The sequence below is a fragment of the Salmo trutta genome, chromosome 33, assembly GCF_901001165.1.
Source record: "Salmo trutta chromosome 33, fSalTru1.1, whole genome shotgun sequence".
NCBI lineage: Eukaryota > Metazoa > Chordata > Actinopteri > Salmoniformes > Salmonidae > Salmo > Salmo trutta.
The window spans coordinates 30,167,685-30,191,396 of NC_042989.1; the positions used below are offsets into that span (position 1 = coordinate 30,167,685).

Consider the following 23,712-nt stretch of genomic DNA (forward strand, 5'->3'; position numbering starts at 1 on the left):
CACACACACACAACTCGATGAGAACACGTTAATAATAAAGCAGTTGATTGTGGTCTAATTTAGTGAATAACTTTCTCAACTTTTTGGAAAGCAGTAACTCTGATAAAGTTTGATTGCCTCATTAGTCAACAAGTCCGCCAGGGGGCGGTCAAAGTCAATCAAATATACTGTTACAAACAAAGCGTTTATCAAGGGTGCATTCAAGATCATATGTTTCTGGGACGTTGCTGCAACAGCAATTTCCAAAACTACGAATCCCAGGGAACCTCACCGCGCTTGCTATGTCAATATGGCCACTGTCAGACAGACAAAGGCACATCAATCTCGCCACGAAATGAAATTAGCAGACTAGAGGACGGCTGTCATTGTGAAAACCGTCTGGTGTCTGTTCCCGTGTCGGGGATATAGAAGAGGACTTGTCGCAAGGACCAACTAAACACCGGTTTATTAAATGCTGTGGTGGACGGGGGACCTAGATTCTAAGATCAAGGTAAGACTTGCATGACTGGTTAGCTAGCATAACTAGCATTTCTTCAGGCTCGCCCGCAGTCATTGGCACTGGTCCCAATGCTAGTCAGCAAGCTAACTTGAATAGCTAGCTAGCTAAACGTTGCTGGTCAGTGGTAGAGGAGGGGCGAGAGGTTTTACTCCGCCCAAAATCTGTCCACGATAATAAGCCCACGAAGTAAAGAATTTGTCTATGGAGGTCAATGAGAGTGTGGTCAACAAAACATTTAATTGCTAATTTGCTACGTGAGGCTTATTTAATATAATAGACATGTCGTAGTGGTTAGGTTAATGCACTGATATAAGTGGCATTTCGGTAATTTGGGGTAAAAAATACTTTTATATTGGAGTTGTGCCTGTTGTCATAGAGACGGACTCATCATGGATATAACCCGTTTTAGCATGGACATTGCTATTGAGAGCTTTCACCATTTTAAAAGTAGTCAACTAGGTGGGGATTCCTATGAGTTAGGAGCAATCAGCCAATGAAGAAGAAAAGGTATCTATCTATCTATCTATCTATCTATCTATCTATCTATCTATCTATCTATCTATCTGTGTCCTGTTCACATGCAATATATGTCCTCTCATTGGCTAGAATGGTGGTGCATATTCATTAAGTAAGCCATTTACTGTTTTTAAGAAGCAAACGGAGCAAAACGAGTTTATATTGGACAAATTCAGGTAAGTCCCTCCCCGTTTTGTTCCGTTTGCTTCCGTTTAATAAACGTTTTGTAACAGAATTTGCGTAAAGAATACGCCCCTGGTCTTGCCTTCTCCCGCCTGCCTTCTATCCATCGTTAGATTGGTCTTTATATCCATTGTCAGTGGTCACTTTATAGCTAATGCCAGGTCAGCTTTTATGAAGTCGTTGGAAAAGTCTGCTTGCTCTATGGAGGTTGTAAAGATTACTAGCTAGCTAACTAACGAGATGTCATAGCTACAACAAAGATTTGTATAACTAAACCAAGATAGACCACAGCCTGTCATTTCCAATAAGACCAAATGAGTCCTAGTGGGCAGAACCAAGCACGACCTAGTGAGATCCTATGTATGTGTTCTAGCATGTATCCGCATATTTTCTCTGTGAAGTTCGCGTGTGCAATAACTACATTTGCCTTTGCAGTCCTTCTAAACAATGTGATTAAAAAAAAAACATTTTAAGGGTAAAGTCAACAAAACTTGGGCCAACAGATTCTAGTTTGGGGAACAGAACTGTATTGAGATAAAATGTTTCATTGATGAGAACATTTGCAGAATTTCTGCCTAAATCCATCTTCTCCCACAGCCGGACAGTGGGCTTCCTGTCACTACCATATTTAGTAGTGAGTGGAAACGCCAAGTGGATGCTTCACATTTACACATCCGGTGAAATATCTGTGTCATTGTTCCATCGGTGGCTACAACATTAGCTTATATATTTGCCAAGCTAACTAACTAGCTAGTAATTAACGGTACCCTGTAGCTATTTGTCATTGAACAACCATACTGCCATACTCAACTAATTAGATCACTAGCTAGCAACATGAATTTTGAACACAAGCCATGCCATACTCAACTAATTAGATAGTTCATGTCAAACAGAGCTATTTGCAAAGGTTGGCTAAGTAAGCTAGAGCTGGACTGTGATTGAACACCCCTCCTGTCCCCAAACACTTAGCAAACAGTTGTCAACTCTTACCCCTGGGGTGTTAGCTTGCTGTTTATCTACAGGTTATACATATGGTTTTTGCATTGCATAACTGTCTGGACTGTGTTTGAGTTATTAGATTGTGCGATTGAGTGGATCGTCCACGCCATATGATACATGGGCGTTCGTTTCCCTGTTGATTCACCGTGATTGTCATTTGAGTCACCATGTTGAAAGCCCCCACTTAATTTTAATCTAGACACGCACCTAATACCAAACTGACACCCCTTTTGAAATAAAACATTCTATTTTTTACATTATGCACTCTCATCACATACTTTGAGGCATTTGACTATAGCTTTTGAAAGTAAGCAGCCATAACAGGGGAAAAAGGTTGGTTTAACTACAACCACAAGCTAAAGATTGACTTTTCAACCAAATGTTTGCTTGCCATTGATTAAACCAATTACTTTGGATGACAGTAAACTGTTCCAACTCTGGTCAATGTTTGAGTCTCCCTAGTTAAGCATGCACATGTTTCCTCTAGTCCAAATTTGTATATCATTACTCAGGTTACCCATTGCATTTCCCTGTGTAGGCTCTGTGTTGCAAGACTAGATTAGCAGTCAGTGTTTGCAATACAAAACCACAGCACAGACAGACACCAAATTCACCAGTGGTGTAGGCCTTTTCATTACGCCGATTCTGTTTTGCAACAGAAACCGTTTACTCCAAACGGAAAACGTTTTGCACCGAAAACAAGAGTTTCTATTGGACAAATTCAGGTAGGTTTCCCCCTTTTTCATTCTGTTTGCTTCCGTTGATTCCTAAACTGTAAACAGTTTCCGTTGGAAGATGGTGTATAATGAATACACCCCAGTATCCACCTTTCACCAGGTACCTGGTAACCCAAAAGGTTTCTAGGCACAGGGAGTGAGGGAAAGTTTGCCATTTGCTGTGAAGCTACTAGCTAGTGGCTACCTTCCACATCTGGCTAAATACATCTTCCTGGCACCTACTCTTTTCCAGGGGTCCTAACGATTCAACTAAACAGTTTACAAGCTTGGAATGGTTTATTAGGCATGGAAAAATGTGTAGCTGCAGGCTAAGCTCTTTTAGCTTGTGTACCAGTCTGTTTGTGCTATCATGCCACTCCTTTCAACTCCTTGTCATGCCAAACAGTTGGAATGATGGCACAAACAGATCTGGGACCAGGCTACGATATTTTGCTCTCGAGGACTATAATTTCCTTGGCATTGCAGTTTCCAGCACAAACATGGTACAATAGATGCGAAGAGGTCAGTGGAATGCAGACCGTGGGGGATAGAAGGACGCCGGATTGGCACACGTTCAACCAATCTGATCTAACAATCAGTCATGATTGATGTATTGTAACAGACTGACAATGTGGCTACTAAAGTCCCATTTTGATATATTTGGCTATTTTCACTGCGTATCATTTAGCAGTTGTTACTTTTCAGGTTTAGAAGAAGTGACTGCTAAATGCTAACTCCCGTTCATATGAACTGGTAGCATAGCTAGCATACAGAAATCTGTGGTGGTAGTCCAAGTTGTTTTTTTAACTGCAATGCAGTTGATTGGTGAAGATGATATGAACATGTGTTGGGGTTGACATCCATACAATCATTCTACTCAAATGTTTTACCTCAACATGGTGTGAAATACACATAGAAACAATAGCCTAAATGTAGGCACATTTTGCTGTGTGGCAATGAGATGCTGGATCTTTCCCCCATGCATTTCTATTGTTTGGGTTGAGTTCCGCATCTATGGTTTCACAATCGTAATATGCTAATAGTTGCATCCACTTGTGTAGTATAAGTCACCCAGTCAGACTCAAACATGCTCAGTGCATGTGTAAGACTTCATGTTTTTTCTGCTGAGTGTGTTCTGACACACAAACATTTTAAAAGCCATGAGGCTCTCAGGGCATAGTCAAGTGGGCATAGATTTCTCTCTCTCTTCATGCCGCCCTTCATCCCTCTCTCCCTCCGGTCTTTCTGCTGAGTAGACATCTATAAAGATAATTGACCAGTGCTAGTCAACTCAGCAGTACAGAGACTCTGCACCAGAGGAAGACAGGAAGGTCAGGGAGTTAAAGATTTGTGGAGAAACTTGTTTTACTGAACCAAGGAGTAGCAGCTTGACTCCAGCCCAGGGTTTGGAAATTGCAGACTGACTAACTACAATTGTTTCTCATGGTTTCTTCTTTTTGTTCCTGCCCACACCTAGCTGGCACACCTGATTCAACTAGTCAAGCCCTTGATGATTAGCCCAGTTCATTTATTAGTTGTGGGTTGTGTTTGCACTGGGCTAGAGCAGAACATGTAGGGTAGGTGTTGGTGTGTTGTATAAGGCTGTACATAACATATAGGCTATATGCAGGTCTCATTAGCACAGATAGAACAATGAGCCAGATGTTTCACCGGATGTATAAATGTAAAGAATCCGGTTTGCATTTCCACTCACTACCAAATATGGTGGTGAGAGGAAGCCCAGTGGCTGGCAGTGGGAGAGTATGGAGCGAGATGGATTTTTGCTGACATTTTGAAAATTATGTCATCTATGACGCATTTGATCTCAATGCAGTTTTATTTTCCCAAAACTAGAATCTATTACAAACAAAGTGGACTAAGTTTTGTAGACTTTACACTTTGCGAAAGTTTCTAAAAATGCCATTGTTTAGGTGTGCAAGGGTGAATTGAGTTATTGCACACCCGCACTACAGAGCAGGAAATCCCTAATGGAAATAGAACGCAGCAAACAGGATCTAGCTAGCTCGTGCTCGGCTCTGCCCACCTTGCTTGTTCTGCCTACTATAATTAATTTGCTCCCATTGGAAACGACAGGCTGTGGTCTATCTTGGGTTAGTTATCTTTGTAACTATTATGTAATATGGATTAAGACTAAGTCTAGTCCTTCTCCACCAGCCTTCATTCAGTAGGTCTAGACACTAGCCTGTGTGTGTGTGTGTGTGTGTGTGTCCTGGCTGTGTATGTATGTTTTGCACACTACTGTATGTACTTGTCTGTCAGTGATATCCTATACACTGTCCTATGACTCATCCCCGCTCTCTTTTAAAGGGAAAATGTGGAGGTTGGCCGCTTGGGACAGAGATTTTTCTTGGCGTTTTTCCCAAGTCACACTGTCTCTTAACCCCCTCCCTTTGCCTCTCAATCTTTCTTCTCTCTCTCTCTCTCTCTCTCTATCTCTTATGCATGTGTTTTCTGTCAGTTCTTTCTCTCTCTCACACATAAGGTTCACTCTCTCTTTCTATTTCCATCTCTCTCACCCTCCTCCTCCATTCACACTATCTAAGTCTGTCTCTCTGTGTCTGTCTCTCTCTCACCCTCCTCCCCCCATTCACACTATCTCTGTCTGTAATAATCCATTTAATGTCTGTGCTGCAGCTCCTGAACCAGTCTTCTCTAAGCATGCTGCCGATGAGGTGATAAAGTGTGTAAGCTGTATGGTGTTTGTTCCTGAGTGCATACGTGTCTCAGCGTAGTCTTTTTGTAAGAGCTGCCATGGTCTCCCGCATAATAATAGGTTATGTCAACATGTCTTATGTCTATGCAGCAGTTTTCTGGATGTATACCAGACAGGGCCTAAGGGGATGGTAGTAGTTTTCTGGATGTATACCAGACAGGGCCTAAGGGAGATGGTAGTAGTTTTCTGGATGTATACCAGACAGGGTCTAAGGGGATGGTAGTAGTTTTCTGGATGTATACCAGACAGGGTCTAAGGGGATGGTAGTAGTTTTCTGGATGTATACCAGACAGGGTCTAAGGGGATGGTAGTAGTTTTCTGGATGTATACCAGACAGGGCCTAAGGGAGATGGTAGTAGTTTTCTGGACAGGGCCTAAGGGAGATGGTAGTAGTTTTCTGGACAGGGCCTAAGGGAGATGGTAGTAGTTTTCTGGACAGGGCCTAAGGGAGATGGTAGTAGTTTTCTGGACAGGGCCTAAGGGAGATGGTAGTAGTTTTCTGGACAGGGCCTAAGGGAGATGGTAGTAGTTTTCTGGACAGGGCCTAAGGGAGATGGTAGTAGTTTTCTGGACAGGGCCTAAGGGAGATGGTAGTAGTTTTCTGGACAGGGCCTAAGGGAGATGGTAGTAGTTTTCTGGACAGGGCCTAAGGGAGATGGTAGTAGTTTTCTGGACAGGGCCTAAGGGAGATGGTAGTAGTTTTCTGGACAGGGCCTAAGGGAGATGGTAGTAGTTTTCTGGACAGGGCCTAAGGGAGATGGTAGTAGTTTTCTGGACAGGGCCTAAGGGAGATGGTAGTAGTTTTCTGGATAGGGCTATATACAATACAGCAACAGCCCCCATCTCTCCAACCATTCATCAATCCCTGAATGTATCATCCACAGTCTTGTCCCTCTCTCCTCCTTTCTCCATTCATCCTATCTAAAATCTCTTTTCTCTCACTCCATCTAAACCCTCCTCCTCTCCTCCTCTCTTCCTCTCCAGGATGTCTCGGTATACCGACGAGCCTCGTTTCACCATCGAGCAGATTGACCTGCTTCAGCGGCTGAGGAGGACAGGGATGACCAAGCCAGAGCTCCTCCACGCCCTGGACATCCTGGACAGACTGGATCACCAGCACGGACACAAGTTCGGACGGCGTCCCCAGCCCGCCCATCAGGGGCCGACGCCCAATTACAACACTAATACAACGTCTTCTTCGGCGTCCTCATCAACGTCCACGACCGCCACACAAACTGGTTACCTGGGGAATGGGAGTGGAAGTGGCGGGAGTGGCCTGTCGCCGTCCCCTAGCAACGACTATGATATGTCACCGCCCCCTCCGGCGGTTGTATCCGCCCCGGTTGCTATGGCAGTGGTGGCGCAGAACGGGCGTGGGGTTGGTGGCGGCGACGAGCTGGTTGCCATGACGAACGGGAAGTTGTCTCCACCACGGTTTTCTGACAATGTAGGCGCTGTGAGTGGCGGCGTGACGGGGAGCGGCTACGGGTTTGAGGCCAGCGAGGAGGAACTAGACGTGGAAGACAAAGTGGAGGAACTCCTGAGGTGAGGAGGAGGAGCCTGGGTTTTTTCTGAACACATCAATAGGAACAACATGAGAACCAAACAAACTACATTTTACACCACCTCAACCTGTCTTAATAAGAATCCTCATTTTTGTTTGGGGTTTTTAATGTTTTCTAGTGAACTAGACCCTGAGCCCAGAGTTTAGTAATGCATTAGGTGACACCTGTCACTAAACATAGGCACCACATCAGTCACACACACACACACACACACACACGCACGCGCGCCCTGTCCGTCAACCTTTTTGCTGCTCTTTTGTATTGTGTGTTGTTTGCAGTGATAAAGTCAGTATTGATTTAGATGGAGTGATGAAAATGAAATGAAAGGGAAGGAGAGAGAAATGCCAATGAATTTCTGGCAGCTCAGCGCTGCCTCTGATTCTCTCACGTTTTCCATGAAGAGGAATCAATATAAATGTAAATGAGAAGGCAGTGTATCGACAGACAGAAGAAAAGACTGTGTGTGTTTCCAGTGTTTTCACAGACACGTCACATCTATGGGAATCGCTCTCGCTCTCCCACCCTCGCTCTCCCACCCTCGCTCTCCCACCCTCGCTCTCGCTCTCCCCCCTCGCTCTCGCTCTCCCACCCTCGCTCTCCCACCCTCGCTCTCCCTCTCGCTCTCCCCCCCTCGCTCTCGCTCTCCCACCCTCGCTCTCCCCCCTCGCTCTCGCTCTCCCCCCTCGCTCTCGCTCTCCCCCCTCGCTCTCGCTCTCCCACCCTCGCTCTCGCTCTCCCGCTCTCGCTCTCCCACCCTCGCTCTCGCTCTCCCACCCTCGCTCTCGCTCTCCCACCCTCGCTCTCCCCCCCTCGCTCTCGCTCTCCCCCCCTCGCTCTCGCTCTCCCCCCCCTGCTCTCGCTCTCCCCCCCCTGCTCTCGCTCTCCCCCCCTGCTCTCGCTCTCCCCTCCTGCTCTCGCTCTCCCCCCCTCGCTCTCGCTCCCCCCCCCCGCTCTCGCTCTCCCACCCTCGCTCTCCCCCCCTCGCTCTCGCTCCCCCCCCCGCTCTCGCTCTCCCACCCTCGCTCTCGCTCTCCCCCCCTGCTCTCGCTCTCCCACCCTCGCTCTCGCTCTCCCACCCTCGCTCTCGCTCTCCCCCCCTGCTCTCGCTCTCCCACCCTCGCTCTCCCCCCCTCGCTTTCGCTCCCCCCCCCCGCTCTCGCTCTCCCACCCTCGCTCTCCCACCCACCCTCGCTCTCCCACCCTCGCTCTCGCTCTCCCCCCCCCTGCTCTCGCTCTCCCACCCCTCGCTCTCCCACCCCTCGCTCTCGCTCTCCCCCCCTGCTCTCGCTCTCCCACCCTCGCTCTCGCTCTCCCACCCTCGCTCTCCCGCCCTCGCTCTCCCGCTCTCGCTCTCCCCCCCGCTCTCTCGCCCTCGCTCTCCCCCCCCTCGCCCTCGCTCTCCCCCCTCGCTCTCCCCCCCCTCGCCCTCGCTCTCCCCCCCGCTCTCGCTCTCCCACCCTCGCTCTCCCCCCCTCGCTCTCGCTCCCCCCCCCCGCTCTCGCTCTCCCACCCCCCCCCCGCTCTCGCTCTCCCACCCTCGCTCTCCCACCCTCGCTCTCGCTCTCCCCCCCCTGCTCTCGCTCTCCCACCCTCGCTCTCGCTCTCCCACCCTCGCTCTCGCTCTCCCCCCCCGCTCTCGCTCTCCCACCCTCGCTCTCCCCCCCCTCGCTCTCGCTCCCCCCCCCCCCGCTCTCGCTCTCCCACCCTCGCTCTCCCACCCACCCTCGCTCTCCCGCTCTCGCTCTCCCCCCCCCTGCTCTCGCTCTCCCACCCTCGCTCTCCCACCCTCGCTCTCGCTCTCCCCCCCTGCTCTCGCTCTCCCACCCTCGCTCTCCCACCCTCGCTCTCCCGCCCTCGCTCTCCCGCTCTCGCTCTCCCCCCCGCTCTCTCGCCCTCGCTCTCCCCCCCTCGCCCTCGCTCTCCCCCCTCGCTCTCCCCCCCTCGCCCTCGCTCTCCCCCTCGCTCTCGCTCTCCCTCTCCCACCCTCGCTCTCGCTCTCCCCCCCTCGCTCTCGCTTTCCCACCCTCGCTCTCCCACCCTCGCTCTGCCACCCTCGCTCTCCCACCCTCGCTCTCCCCCCCTCGCTCTCCCCCCCTCGCTCTCCCCCCCTCGCTCTCGCTCTCCCGCTCTCGCTCTCCCACCCTCGCTCTCCCGCTCTCGCTCTCCCCCCCTCGCTCTCCCCCCCCTCGCTCTCCCCCCCTCGCTCTCCCTCTCGCTCTCCCACCCTTGCTCTCCCACCCTCGCTCTCGCTCTCCCGCTCTCGCTCTCCCGCTCTCGCTCTCCCGCTCTCGCTCTCCCGCTCTCGCTCTCGCTCTCCCCCCTCGCTCTCGCTCTCCCACCCTCGCTCTCGCTCTCCCACCCTCGCTCTCCCCCCTCGCTCTCGCTCTCCCACCCTCGCTCTCGCTCTCCCACCCTCGCTCTCCCCCCCCTCGCCCTCGCTGTCCCCCCCCTCGCCCTCGCTCTCCCCCCCTCGCCCTCGCTCTCCCCCCCTCGCCCTCGCTCTCCCCCCCTCGCCCTCGCTCTCCCCCCCCTCGCTCTCGCTCTCCCGCCCTCGCTCTCCCGCTCTCCCCCCTCGCTCTCGCTCTCCCACCCTCGCCCTCGCTCTCCCCCCCTCGCCCTCGCTTTCCCCCCCTCGCTCTGCCACCCTCGCTCTCCCACCCTCGCTCTCCCCCCCTCGCTCTCCCACCCTCGCTCTCCCCCCCTCGCTCTCCCACCCTCGCTCTCCCCCCCTCGCTCTCGCTCTCCCCCCCTCGCTCTCGCTCTCCCACCCTCGCTCTCCCGCTCTCGCTCTCCCCCCCCTCGCTCTCCCCCCCCTCGCTCTCCCCCCCCTCGCTCTCGCTCTCCCCCCCTCGCTCTCGCTCTCCCTCTCGCTCTCCCACTCCCGCTCTCGCTCTCCGCTCTCGCTCTCGCTCTCGCTCTCGCTCTCCCCCCTCGCTCTCGCTCTCCCACCCTCGCTCTCGCTCTCCCGCCCTCGCTCTCCCCCCCTCGCCCTCGCTCTCCCCCCCTCGCCCTCGCTCTCCCCCCCTCGCCCTCGCTCTCCCCCCCTCGCTCTCGCTCTCCCGCCCTCGCTCTCCCCCCTCGCTCTCGCTCTCCCACCCTCGCTCTCCCCCCCTCGCCCTCGCTCTCCCCCCCTCGCCCTCGCTCTCCCGCCCTCGCTCTCGCTCTCCCACCCGCTCTCGCTCTCCCACCCTCGCTCTCCCCCCTCGCTCTCGCTCTCCCACCCTCGCTCTCCCACCCTCCCTCTCGCTCTCCCACCCTCGCTCTCCCACCCTCCCTCTCGCTCTCCCACCCTCGCGCGCACTGTCTTTTGTCACATTCACACATAACCATAAATGATGTTATTTTCTTCTAAAGTGTTGTTTCTGGATGGGTTTTGAGCTTATGAATCTGATGGATTTATGCTGCCAGTAGATGCCAACGTTTCAAATAGGCCTAGCTTGTGTATCACTAGCTATCACCAGCTAACAGGGAAGAAATCTGAGGGCGAGCACGGAGCGTGACTGGGCCAAGCTACAACAGCTTGTGAAGTTGCTGGATTTGCGAAAAGCTCCAAACTGACATCCAGTCGCTGTCTGATTTGGTTCTGTGCCTTCTCAACCTTGAGGCACACTTGCAGTCAACTACTGTTGCAAAACAGTTGGCACAGGTCCTCCTGAAGTCACTGTGTGAGCACTTCACATGCATACTGACTCCTGGGAATATCTTCCATCCAACCCCTGCAGCAGCTTGCCTGATGGACCAAGTGTGTGTCTGCCGCTTTGCTCAACAGAGATGAAGTCCCTGATGAGGCAAGCAGAGTATTTTGTACTTCAGGAAATCAGAGGGTACAGCTGTGGAGCGGCAGGACCCCAGGAAGATGCCAACACGATGAATCCAGCAAGCATCTCCACCACAGTGCTTCAGAAGTATAGCTTCCTCATTGAAGATTGTGTCTGAGTCACTGTCCAGCCGGAGGGTCAGACTGGCAGAGCATTACGTGTTGAAATACCTGGAAAAGGTAAAGAGGGGGCATGTTTACAGACTCACCTGTCCAGCTCTGGCAGGCAAGGATGGCTGGTTATTGAAAGCTGTGCTCTGTGGCACTGCATCTGGTATCTGCCCCTGTGGACAACTGTCATCAGGCTTGACAAACCCAATGATCACCTCTTTGGAACTTTGAACCAACTTTGTACCAGAATATTGGTTGGTTGAACAGAAACACACACAAGCTGTCTGGCTGTGAACTGATAGATTTGTAATGCTTATGTTTTTGCTGCTGTTGCAGCTGTTTTCATGAACCCTGTTGGAAGAGGTTAGTCAGTGATACATGTTTAATATTACATCAACATAACATGTCAAATGTGCCATGACTTCATTAGTTGATCCCCCCCCCTTTCTTTCTGTCAGGTAAAGATGCATGATGATTCTTACATCTACTAAAGTAAAAACAACAACATAGGATTGGTGTAAACATGGGCAAGAGTTTCCTTCCAACATATTTCTTGCAAAGCAAAACCTATTAATCCAAGTCACGTTAGGATTGATTTATAATTTAAACCTAACCAAAACTATGTCCTGGCCATGGAGTTGTGTGGAGTCCTCTATTGGCCAAAAGCCAATGTTGGCAATGGCAGTTCCATTGAGGACTTACACCATTTTTATTTAGTCAACTCGGAACTTCCAGCTTCATTGGCTGATCCGCCCTGATGACCAGGTTGGAGTCGTGACAGCCGGTTCATCAGGAGGGATCAGCCAATGAATTTTACTTGTGAAGAAGAGAATTTGACTTTCAGATGGAGAAGGCCTCAATGGCACTGCCCATGCTCTCACAAACACCATCATGACACAGATGCAGAGATGTTATGTCTATGGTCCTGGCCCATCACCTTATGTATTAGTGCCCCCCAGTGGCAAGAAGTGACATCACAAAAAACACACCATACGCCTACATCATCTAAATGGCTCCTCGCCTCCCAGGCTGCTGTCTGTCCCTAACACTGAAACTAACATTGACACTGAAATTAAATCATATGAACAGGAAATAGAAATGTGTTTATGGAACTGAAACTATACTGAACAAAAATATAAATGCAACAATTTCAAAGATTTTACTGAGTTACTTTTCATATACTGTAATGAAATCAGTCAATTTAAATTAATTCATTAGGCCCTAATCTATGAAATTCACATCAAATCAAATGTATTTATAAAGCCCTTCTTACATCAGCTGATCTCTCAAAGTGCTGTACAGAAACCCAGCCTAAAACCCCAAACAGCAAGCAATGCGGGTGTAGAAGCACGGTGGCTAGGAAAAACTCCCTAGAAAGGCCAGAACCTAGGAAGAAGCCTAGAGAGGAACCAGGCTATGAGGGGTGGCCAGTCCTCTTCTGGCTGTACCGGGTGGAGATTATAACAGAACATGGCCAAGATGTTCAAATGTTCATAAATGACCAGCATGGTCAAATAATAATACACATGACTGGGAATAGAGATATGCATCTGTTGGCCACAGATACCTTTAAAAATATAAAGGTCGGGGCCTGTATCAGAAAACCAGTCAGTATCTGGGGTGAACTTAATTTGCCTCATGCAGCGCGACACAGTTCCTTCGCATAGAGTTGATCAGGCTGCTGATTGTGGCCTATGGAATGTTGTCCCACTCCTCTTCAATGGCTGTGCGAAGTTGCCGGATATTGGCAGGAACTGGAACACTGTCATACACGTGTATCCAGAACATCCCAAACAGGGCCTAAAATTTACTTTTTGGTCCACCAGCCACTGGCAGGTAGATTTAAAAATCTACCAGCCACTCAAATATTTTTGCTACTAAACATTTTTTCTGTTAAAATTACACCAACAAAACACCAAAAAATTGATTAGCATGCTTTGTAATGTTTCTAAAAAAAATAGATATATATTACTAATAAGAAGCAATGTGGTATATTGTTGAATTACATTTTTTGTACCTGACTCTCTTAAACAAAATATCACAGATGAGACAAAAATATTCACCTGCCCCTTTAAGGGTGGGATGTTACCGTAGTAACGCGACTCCTGTCATGTTTGCGCGCGTGCGTCCGCCATCGTGTGCAAATGTATTTTGTTCCCTCACACCAAACGTGATCAGAACACGCAGGTTGAAATATCAAAACAAACTGAACCAATTATATTCATTTGGGGATAGGTCGAAAAGCATTAAACATTTATGGCAATTTAGCTAGCTTGCAGTTGCCATCTAATTTATCCTATTTAGCTAGCTAGCTGCTAGCTGCTGCTGTTGCTAGCTAATTTGTCCTGTGATATACACATTGAGTTGTTATTTTACCTGAAATGCACAAGGTCCTCTACTCCGACAATTAATCCACAGATAAAACGGTCAACCGAATCGTTTCTAGTCATCTCTCCTCCTTCCAGGCTTTTTCATCTTTGGACTTTATATGATGATTGGCAACTAACTTTCATAATAAGGTGTATTACCACAACTGACCTCAGTTCATCTTTCAATCACCCACGTGGGTATAACCAATGAGGAGCTGGCATGTGGGTATATGCTTCTAAAAGCCAATGAGGAGATGATAGAGGCAGGACTTGCAGCGTGTTCTACGCCACAATAGAATCAACTTCTATTTTAGCGCCTGGCAACGCAGACGTTCGTTGGCTCGCGTGAGCAGTGTGGATGCAATGATTGAATAACGTGTGTGTAAATTTATTTTGTAACGCTCGCGCACGCGACTGGTGTGGTCAGCATGATTGAGTCTGACTAGTAGAGGCATTGTCATCTCTTCCCTGGCAGTTAAAATTCAAACATCGAAAACAACCTAGCTTGTGAACAAAACAATGTAAATAGCCAAGAAACACAAGTATATTAGACCAACTTTTATGCATGTGCGCAGCTCTTCACGTGCACACAGCCCCCAGGCAGGCAGTGTTGCAGCGCGAGTTGGGATAGGCAATATAGGATTCGTAGTTCTTTGACTTTGTGGGAATATTTTACCAGCTATGAAACAAAACGGCAGACTTTCTTCAAACAGCTACTGCAGCATTTATTTTACTATAAATATGATCATACTTGACTATTTTTATTCCAATTGTGTTCGTTGTCTGTAGCCCATACCATAACACCACCGCCATCGAAGGTGAGCATTTGCCTACTGAAGTCGGTTACGACGCCAAACTGCTGTCAGGTCAAGACCCCGGTGAGGACGACGAACATACAGATTAGCTTCCCTGAGACGGTTTCTGACAGTTTGTGCAGAAATTATTTGGTTGTGCAAACCCACAGTTTCATCAGCTGTCCGGGTAGCTGGTCTCAGACAATCCCACATGTGAAGAAGCCGGATGAGGAGGTGCTGGGCTGGTGTGGTTGTGAGACCGGTTGGACAAACTGCCAAATTCTCTAAAATTATGGATGCGGCTTATGGTAGAGAAATTAACATTACATTCTCTGGCAACAGCTCTGGTGAACATTCCTGCAGTCAGCATGCCAATTGCATGCTCCCTCAACTTGAGACATCTGTGGCATTGTGTTGTGTGACAAAACTGCACATTTTAGTGGCATTTTACTGTCCCCCAGCACAAGGTGCACTTGTGTAATGATCATGCTGTTTAATCAGCTTCTTGATATGCCACACCTGTTAGGTGGATGGATTATCTTGGCAAAGGAGAAATGCTCACTAACAGGGATGTAAACAAATTAGTGCACAAAATTTGAGAGAGACGCTTTTTGTGCCTATGGAAAATTACGGGATCTTTTATTTCAGGTCATGAAACATTCAAATGTTTCATGAGTAGTAAACTTGACTGATACTGTATATAATTACACAATTGGAATAAAAATAGTCAAGTATGATCATATTTATAGTAAAATAAATGCTGCAGTAGCTGTTTTCGAAGTAAGTCTGCCAAAAAAAAGTAAGCCAGCCCCAAAAAAATATACAAATATTTGTTTTATTCAGTGTAAATAAGAGTAAATCTAAAAAGTCTAAAGTTTTATCTAACAAACTAATAATAATAATAATAACAAAATAATTATATACAGTATCAGTCAAGTTTACTACTCATTCAAGGGCTTTTCTTTATTTTTACTATTTTCTACATTTTAGAATAATAGTGAAGACATAAACAATGGAATAACCAAAAAACCAAAATATATTTTAGATTCTTCAAAGTAGCTACCCTTTGTTCAAAGCTGTCAATCTTGGCATTCTCTCAACCAGCTTCATGCGGAATGCTTTTCCAACAGTCTTGAAGGAGTATATTAAAACAAAATGACAACTATAATAACCTTGGCATACACTCATTTTCTCTGCACTTACCACTATTCTCCTTGCTTTCTCTCAGCCCCTTATTTCCTTATTTTTATTCAGTCTTTCCTTCCTATCCAACTCAATTGTACTTTCCAGTCTCCCGCTCTTCATGGCTTATCTTCATTTTCTCATTTCCTCTCCGTCTTTCCACAGTCACCTCTCTTTTCCTTACACCATCCTATCTCTAGCTTCCTAGTAAAGGGAACAATGTTCTCTTTTCTATGTTTTTTCTATTTTTCCTCTCTTTCTCTCGCTCTCTTTCACTCTCCCGCTCTCACTCTTTCTCTCTCTCGCTCGCTCTCTCACTCTCTCACACTCTCACTCTTTCTCTCTCTCCCTCCAGAAGGGACAGTGCCATAATCAAGGAGGAGATCAAGGCGTTCTTGGGGAACAGGCGCATCTCTCAGGCTGTGGTGGCTCAGGTCACAGGTCAGTATGCTTCCTAATACAGCACACTACACTATGTTGGAGTGGAACTGTGCTCACTTTGGTGTACACTTAAAACAGAGTTGTCATCATGATTTCTAGGAGTGTTGGTGTGGCTTGAATGACACATAGCAAGTACTTCATCCACTGTATATGCATTGGCTAGTTAATAAATCTTGCTTTCTGTGCTCTTCCTCCCTTTCCCTCCCCCATATTTTTCTCTCTCGGTCTCTTTCTGTCCCCCCCCCCCCTCCCTGCCTCCCTCTCCCCCCCCTCCCTGCCTCCCCCCCTCCCTGCCTCCCTGCCTCCCCCCCTCCCTGCCTCCCCCCCTCCCTGCCTCCCTGCCTCCCCCCCTTCCTCCAGGTATCAGTCAGAGTCGTATCTCCCACTGGCTGCTGCAGCAGGGCTCGGACCTTAGCGAACAGAAGAAGAGGGCCTTCTACCGCTGGTACCAGCTGGAGAAGACCACCCCTGGTAATGCCCACCACCACCACCCGCATGCCCAGTCCCACCACCACCTCCACGTCCTCCACCCGTTGGCAGACCCCCTCCTCAGCCCCCCCACCTCCAGCCTCCTCCCGTCTGTCCAGTCCCTCTTCAGTTGTTCCACCCGTTCCATCCACTATTAGACACTCTGATTCTGCACAAACTAGAGAGGGCAGAAGGGGTTATACGATGACAACTGATGGGTGAGTCCATTGACTATTTCTTGACATTCTAGGGCTGGAAAGTAATGATTGCCCTTCCAAATCCTTGCTATCTATCCCTAAACTGTTACTTTGGCCCAATGTAATGCACTTTTCTAGGGGGCACTAATGCCAAATCTGTCTTTGTTTGTAGTCACTACATGTGACTACACTACCCATATGCCCTCTTGCGCCCCCTCTGTTTCAATGGACATAGCTTCTCCGCAGTATTAAAGTCCTTCCCCCAAACTGTTCCAGTCAGTATTTGTCCTGCCCCAAATCCTTTTACAGCACCTTTCAAACTCCCCTACAACCTGTTTCTGCCCCCACAACCCCATTGTGTGTCTGACTCCATCCTGTGTCCAAATGTGTCACTTCCCATTTCCTGTGTCCCTCCCTGCCCTCTGGGTGCAGCAGCCAATAAGCTATCACAGCCACAAATATTCAAATGCTCATTAGTGGCAGGTGTTTATGAGTAGTAGTATTTGTAGTTGTATAGCTACGATGTTGCTACTACAATTGAGTAGAAATGTAAAGTGCTTTAAGCGCTGTATAAACCTCATTGAATACGTTATTATGATGACTATAGCTAGGCCTAAAAGAGTACTGGTGTCTGACTGTATATGACCATGGTGAAAAACAGATTTTTAATAAAAAGCAAACTTGTGAAATCACACCGGCCTCTGTGTCTGTGTTGAGGGGAGGGTGTAGTGGCGCGCCCTGGTGGACTGTGTATGTCACAGCACCTATAGACAATTACTGTAAGTGTGTACAGTGCTACATACAGCAGAGTATTTACATCCGGGCTTCCAGCCCTGCTGTACTGCAGGTTGTTCTTCTTTCTCCCTAGTCATTGATTGATTGATTGGTCCATGCCACTGATTGGCCCAATAGTCCACTGTAAGGTCTTTATCAGTCCCTGATTAGAGGGGAAGAAACAGCAGTGGTGTGGAACTCGAGGCCCCGATTTTAAAGCCTGCTGATCTGTGTTGACTGTATTGATCTAGATGGATAACATATTATTGTAGTTTATTATTTTAGTTACAATTTAAAAAAAAAAACATGCCTAGATGTGAGTCATAGATTTGCAGTCAGGAAGTAATACATGTAGGTTCTAGTCTCAAGCACAAGCAAAAACATCGTCACATGAGTTACATATTTATATGTAAACAATCACATTCCCAACCCACCTTTCCCTGGCTGTGTGTGTGTGTGTCACAGCCAACCAGCAGCTTTCCTTGTTCATTAGGTTAATGCTCTGTGGTGCTATGCCAGAAACACCAACACTCACTACATACTGTAAACGGACCCATATTTCTGTCCAGACACACACACACACTACATTTGATGAGGCTTCAGAGGGGGTTCACTGTGAATTACTGTCTACAGTCCAGGTTCTTTTATAGTCGCCACACAGCCAATATAACACTCTAAAGTTATTGTTCTTCTATACAATAGGGTGCTGAATCATCATAAATGTACTCATCAACAATGAAAATCACAGCCTTTTCCAAATAGATTTCAAACATTCTGAACGTTTCACCTCACTAAATACACCCATGGCTAGTTACATCATGGTTGTATTTCCATGGTTACATCATGGTTGTATTTCCATGGTTACATCATGGTTGTGTCTCCAGGTGCAACTCTGACGATGCGACCCGCCCCCATGGCTCTGGAGGACGGGGTGGAGTTGCGGCAGACTCCACCCCCTATAAGCTCCACCCCCGGGAGCTTCCGTCTGCGCAGAGGCAGTCGCTTTACCTGGAGGAAAGAATGTCTGTCTGTGATGGAGAGGTGAGGAGGAGAGAGGGAGGGGTGATGGAGAGGTGAGGAGGAGAGAGGGAGGGGTGATGGAGAGGTGAGGAGGAGAGAGGGAGGGGTGATGGGGAAAGAGTTGAGGAGGGGGGGAAAGAATGTCTGTCTGTGATGGAGAGGTGAGGAGGAGAGAGGGAGGGGTGATGGAGAGGTGAGGAGGAGAGAGGGAGGGGTGATGGTGAGGAGGAGAGAGGGAGTGGTGATGGGGAAAGAGTTGAGGAGGAGGAGGGAAAGAATGTCTGTCTGTGATGGAGAGGTGAGGAGGAGAGAGGGAGGGGTGATGGAGAGGTGAGGAGGAGAGAGGGAGGGGTGATGGAGAGGTGAGGAGGAGAGAGGGAGGGGTGATGGAGAGGTGAGGAGGAGCGAGGGAGTGGTGATGGAGAAAGAGTTGAGGAGGGAAAGGTTGAAAGGGAGGCAGATGGGACGTGTTGTTGTGCTAGATAAGGGAAAGGAGCTTCCGTTACATTTGGAACAAAGTGAATATTGCCTAGTAAATAGTGTTGTGGTTATTTGTGTTTTCTCTTCCAGTTACTTCAATGAGAACCAGTACCCTGATGAAGCTAAAAGAGAGGAGATCGCTAACGCCTGCAACGCTGTCATCCAGAAGCCAGGTGAGAACCAGAAGCCAGGTGAGAACCAGAAGCCAGGTGAGAACCAGAAGCCAGGTGAGAACCAGAAGCCAGGTGAGAACCAGCAGGAGGAAAGTTTAGAGAAAGGACAGTGCCTTCAGAAAGTATGCAAACTCCTTTACTTTTTCCCCCAATATTTTTTTACAAAGTAAGATTAAAATGGATTTAATTGTAATTTTGTGTCAACTATCTACACAAAATACAATTTAATGCAATTTTTTATTCATGGAAAATATAACCCTACCTTGATTAGATAAGTATTCAACCCCGTGAGTAAATGCATGTTACAATCACCTTTGGCAGCGATTACAGCTGAGTCTTTCTGGGGCATTTATCAATCATGTGTAGGCACAAATCTGAGCTTAAACCTTGGGTTCATTTCCACAAGAAGATTTATCAATATGATTGTTTGCTTGAGAGTGTGTGTAAATGTACGCACAGCCATGACCATGAGTAGGCACAGTGCCAAGTGGTGGAATAAGGAAACTGCTTGTCAAGCGCAGAATGGGGAAAATATATGTTGAAATTGTGAGAGTAATAATTCAATCATTTTCGATTTCATTGTGAATTCATGTAACATATTTTGACAGTATATAAGCTGTATAATTTGACCACATCAGGGCATTCGTTACCATTATAATCTATATAAAATAGGTCTACAGTAATGTGTTAAATTCAAGGCATGTGTGAAATTGTTGAAATACTATTAAATCCTGAGATCTTGCTCTGTTGGAAGATTTGGCACAAGCTGCATTTCGCAGAGAGCGTGTTTTTAGAGACAGAAACCAACATGTCAGCAGCAGCTTGCTGATCGGAATCTCACAGCCCTCGACGAGCCAATGTTTTGGAGTCGGTCATCAGCAAGACGAACAGTAACATACAATTTCCATACACCATCACACAACAGGTTGAAGTCAAGAGGGGTTTCTTTGCCATCAATGGGTTCCCGAATACGAACAGAGCAATAGACGGCCCCCACATCGCCGTAAAAGCGCCATCCAAAAGCGAGTTCAACTATGTGAACAGAAAAGGCTTCCACTCTTAATGTGCAGGTGACAGGTGATTCACCAAAAACGCTGCTGATTGGTGGTGGCCAGTTGGAACGCACGACTCGTTCATTCTGCAGAACAGAAGTGTTGGCCTAGACACCTACAGGAGGGAGCTGTTGAGGATGGTTTGTGTTGCTTATTGGTTAGTGTTGCCTACTCTGAAGTATACTAAACAAAAATATAAACGAGCTGAAATTACAGATCCCATTTTTCCATACACACAAAAATGTGGGACGCAAATTTGTTTACATCCCTGTGAGTGAGCGTTTCTCCTTTGCCGACATAATTTATCCACCTGACAGGTGTGCCATATCAAAAAGGTGATTAAACTGCATGATCATTGCACAGGTGCACCTTGTACTGGGGACAATAAAAGACCACTCTAAAATGTGCAGTTTTGTCACACAACACAATGCCACAGATGTCTCAAGTTTTGAGAGAATGTGCAATTGGCATGCTGATTGCAGATAATTGCAAGTTAATTTCTCTACCATAAGCTGCCTCCAACGTCCTTTTAGAGAATTTGGCAGTACATCCAACCGGCCTCACAACCACAGACCACATGTAACCATGCCAGCCCAGGACCTCCACATCCGGCTTCTTCATCTGTGGGATCGTCTGAGGCCAGCCACCCGGACAGCTGATGAAACTGAGGAGTATTTCTGTCTGTAATAAAGGCCTTTTGTGGGGAAAAACTCATTCTGATTGGCTGGGCCTGGCTCCCCAATCATGTGAAATCCATAGATTAGGGCATAACACATTTATTTCAATTGACTTATTTCCTTATGAACTGTAACTCAGTAAAATCGTTGCAATTTGTGTTTATATTTTTGTACAGTATATGTGACTTGTTAAGCGCATTTTTACTCCTGAACTTATTTAGGCTTGCCATTACAAAAGGGTTGACTCTCAAAATACTTACTGACTCTCGACATTTCAGCTTTACATTTTTTATTCATTTGTAAACATTTCTAAAAACATAAATCCACTTTGACATTGAGGTATTGTGTGTAGACACAAAATTCAGGCTGTAACACAAAGTGGAAAAAGTCGAGGGGTATGAATACTTTCTGAAGGCACTGTATATTGAGTAAATACACTTTCAACACAGAATGTGTGTTTGTGAGTGCAGGGAAGAAGCTGTCTGATCTGGAGAAGGTCACGTCTCTGAAGGTCTACAACTGGTTCGCCAACCGCCGCAAAGAGATCAAGAGACGTGCCAACATAGGTAACGTTTACGACCCCCTCGGGGTGTGTATCTGTGTGTGTGGTAGAGAGTCTGTGTGTCAGTGTGTGTGGTAGAGAGTCTGTGTGTCGGTGTGTGTGGTAGAGAGCCTGTGTATCTGTGTGTGTGGTAGAGAGTCTGTGTGTCCGTGGTAGAGAGTCTGTGTGTCGGTGTCCGTGGTAGAGAGTCTGTGTGTCGGTGTCCGTGGTAGAGAGTCTGTGTGTCGGTGTCCGTGGTAGAGAGCCTGTGTGTCGGTGTCCGTGGTAGAGAGCCTGTGTGTCGGTGTCCGTGGTAGAGAGCCTGTGTGTCGTGTCCGTGGTAGAGAGCCTGTGTGTCGGTGTCCGTGGTAGAGAGCCTGTGTGTCGGTGTCCGTGGTAGAGAGCCTGTGTGTCCGTGGTAGAGAGCCTGTGTGTCCGTGGTAGAGAGCCTGTGTGTCGGTGTCCGTGGTAGAGAGCCTGTGTGTCGGTGTCCGTGGTAGAGAGCCTGTGTGTCGGTGTCTGTGGTAGAGAGCCTGTGTGTCGGTGTCCGTGGTAGAGAGCCTGTGTGTCCGTGGTAGAGAGCCTGTGTGTCGGTGTCCGTGGTAGATATCAGATATGTTATGATCAGGTCTGTTTTTTTTCCGAAGAAGCAGCAATCCTGGAGAGCCATGGGATCGAAGTCCAGAGCCCTGGAGGACACTCCAACAGCGACGAAATCGACGGGAATGACTTCTCTGACCAGGTAACCACCAGTAAGAAATTGGAGTGGTCCAGAACCCATGCACTTTGTTGTATCTGACAGGTGGTCTATGATACACATGATGGATCACCCCTGAGAAAGTGAAATGGTCTCTCCCAGTTTGTGTTGTAGCCAAGGTGCGTGGTTTAACACCTTGCCTCTTTGTTTACCTACAGGGCTGTGAGGTTCCTCTGTTTGAAAAGAGAGTTGTGACCAGACCTTTCAGTCTCAGTCGACGAGACCTGTCCTCTCCCACACAGGTACTGTATCCTGTTACAACTCCTATTGTATCATGGTTTACATATTCCTACTGTACTCCATGTTTGGTACAGAATTTTTTCTCTATACCAAATCTGTTAGACGGGTAGCTAACCAGCAAGTGGGGGGGGAAAACAAATTCTTATCATTTGTTTGCATGCGTTTGACTATGCGAACCAGTTGTCTTCCGTAACCGAACAAGGGTGCATCTCAAGCAGATTCTCCATCTGAAAATACAGGAAAGTGGAAATCAACCTGTTAGACTTTGCTTTTGCTATCCCTGTCTTTCAGGTCAGTGTAGGTCAGGGGCCTCAAACCCAGATGTGCTCTGTGAACTGATTTGTGGTTCTGCTAGGCAAATGTGCTGCTCACTTGTCTGTGTCGGCGGGTAGAAGACCACAGATGTGTAAACATGACCCATGACTCCTCCCCCTCTTGCGGTTGCAGGTGCCCACCCTGCTGCCAAGCTGGCTGGCGGCTTGGCCCGGCTCGGGCAGGGGGGGCTTGGCCGCCCACAGGGCCAGCTCTCTGATTTGCCGCTCCTTGCTCTCGGGAGCGGGTCTCGCTCAGGGGGCAGGGACGGAAGGTTCCAGACTGACAGGTGTGTCCTGGTCTGCCCCCTCCCCCCCCTCCCTCCAGGACGACTCCTCCACCAATCACAGCAATGCCCTGGAGCACCAGGACCCCATCACTCTCGCAGTGGAGATGGCGGCCGTCAATCATAGCATCCTCGCCCTGGCCACGCAGGCGGGGGGAGGATTGGCCCTAGGCGGGACAGGCAGTGACATCAAGACCGAGGTGGTGGAACCCAACTAGAGGGTGGGGGGGAGACTGTGGATGAGTGGGAGGGATGAGAGGGAGGGAAAGGTATGTGTGTATACATGACCATATGAAAGGAGGAGGGAAAGGTGTATGTATGACAGTATGAAAGCGGGAGTGAAAGATGTGTGTGTGTGTACATCACAGTAAGAAAGAGGGAGTGAAGTGTGTGTGTGTGTACATCACAGTAAGAAAGAGGGAGTGAAAGGTGTGTGTGTGTACATCACAGTAAGAAAGAGGGAGTGAAAGGTGTGTGTGTGTGTACATCACAGTAAGAAAGAGGGAGTGAAAGGTGTGTGTGGTGTGTGTACATCACAGTAAGAAAGAGGGAGTGAAAGGTGTGTGTGTGTGTACATCACAGTAAGAAAGAGGGAGTGAAAGGTGTGTGTGTGTGTGTGTGTGTGTGTACATCACAGCAAGAAAAAGGGAGTGAAAGGTGTGTGTGTGTGTGTGTGCATCACAGTAAGAAAGAGGGAGTGTATACTACCGTTTAAAAGTTTGGGGTCACTTAGAAATGTCCTTGTTTTTGAAAGAAAATTTAAAAAATTGTCCATTAAAATAACATCAAGTTGATCAGAAATACAGTGT

The 23,712-nt window shown here is 48.0% G+C and overlaps 1 protein-coding gene across 7 annotated transcripts; it reads left to right on the plus strand.

Moving 5' to 3' along the window:
• Nucleotides 1-239: 239 nt before the first annotated feature.
• On the plus strand, nucleotides 240-23,311 carry LOC115172814 (homeobox-containing protein 1). 7 transcript variants are annotated; one of them, XM_029730584.1, is made up of 10 exons: nucleotides 240-490; nucleotides 6,632-7,192; nucleotides 15,841-15,926; nucleotides 16,287-16,397; nucleotides 18,250-18,406; nucleotides 18,956-19,110; nucleotides 21,238-21,333; nucleotides 21,959-22,050; nucleotides 22,224-22,307; nucleotides 22,753-23,311. In XM_029730584.1, the coding sequence occupies exons 2-10, from the start codon at nucleotides 6,633-6,635 to the stop codon at nucleotides 23,119-23,121; spliced, it is 1,710 nt and encodes a 569-aa protein (XP_029586444.1). In that variant the 5' UTR covers nucleotides 240-490; nucleotide 6,632; the 3' UTR covers nucleotides 23,122-23,311. The 7 variants fall into 7 exon arrangements, with proteins under 7 accessions (XP_029586444.1, XP_029586442.1, XP_029586445.1 ...); XM_029730582.1 differs by having other exon boundaries at nucleotides 241-490; nucleotides 21,956-22,050; XM_029730585.1 differs by having other exon boundaries at nucleotides 241-490; nucleotides 21,962-22,050.
• The last annotated feature ends 401 nt before the right edge of the window (nucleotides 23,312-23,712 follow it).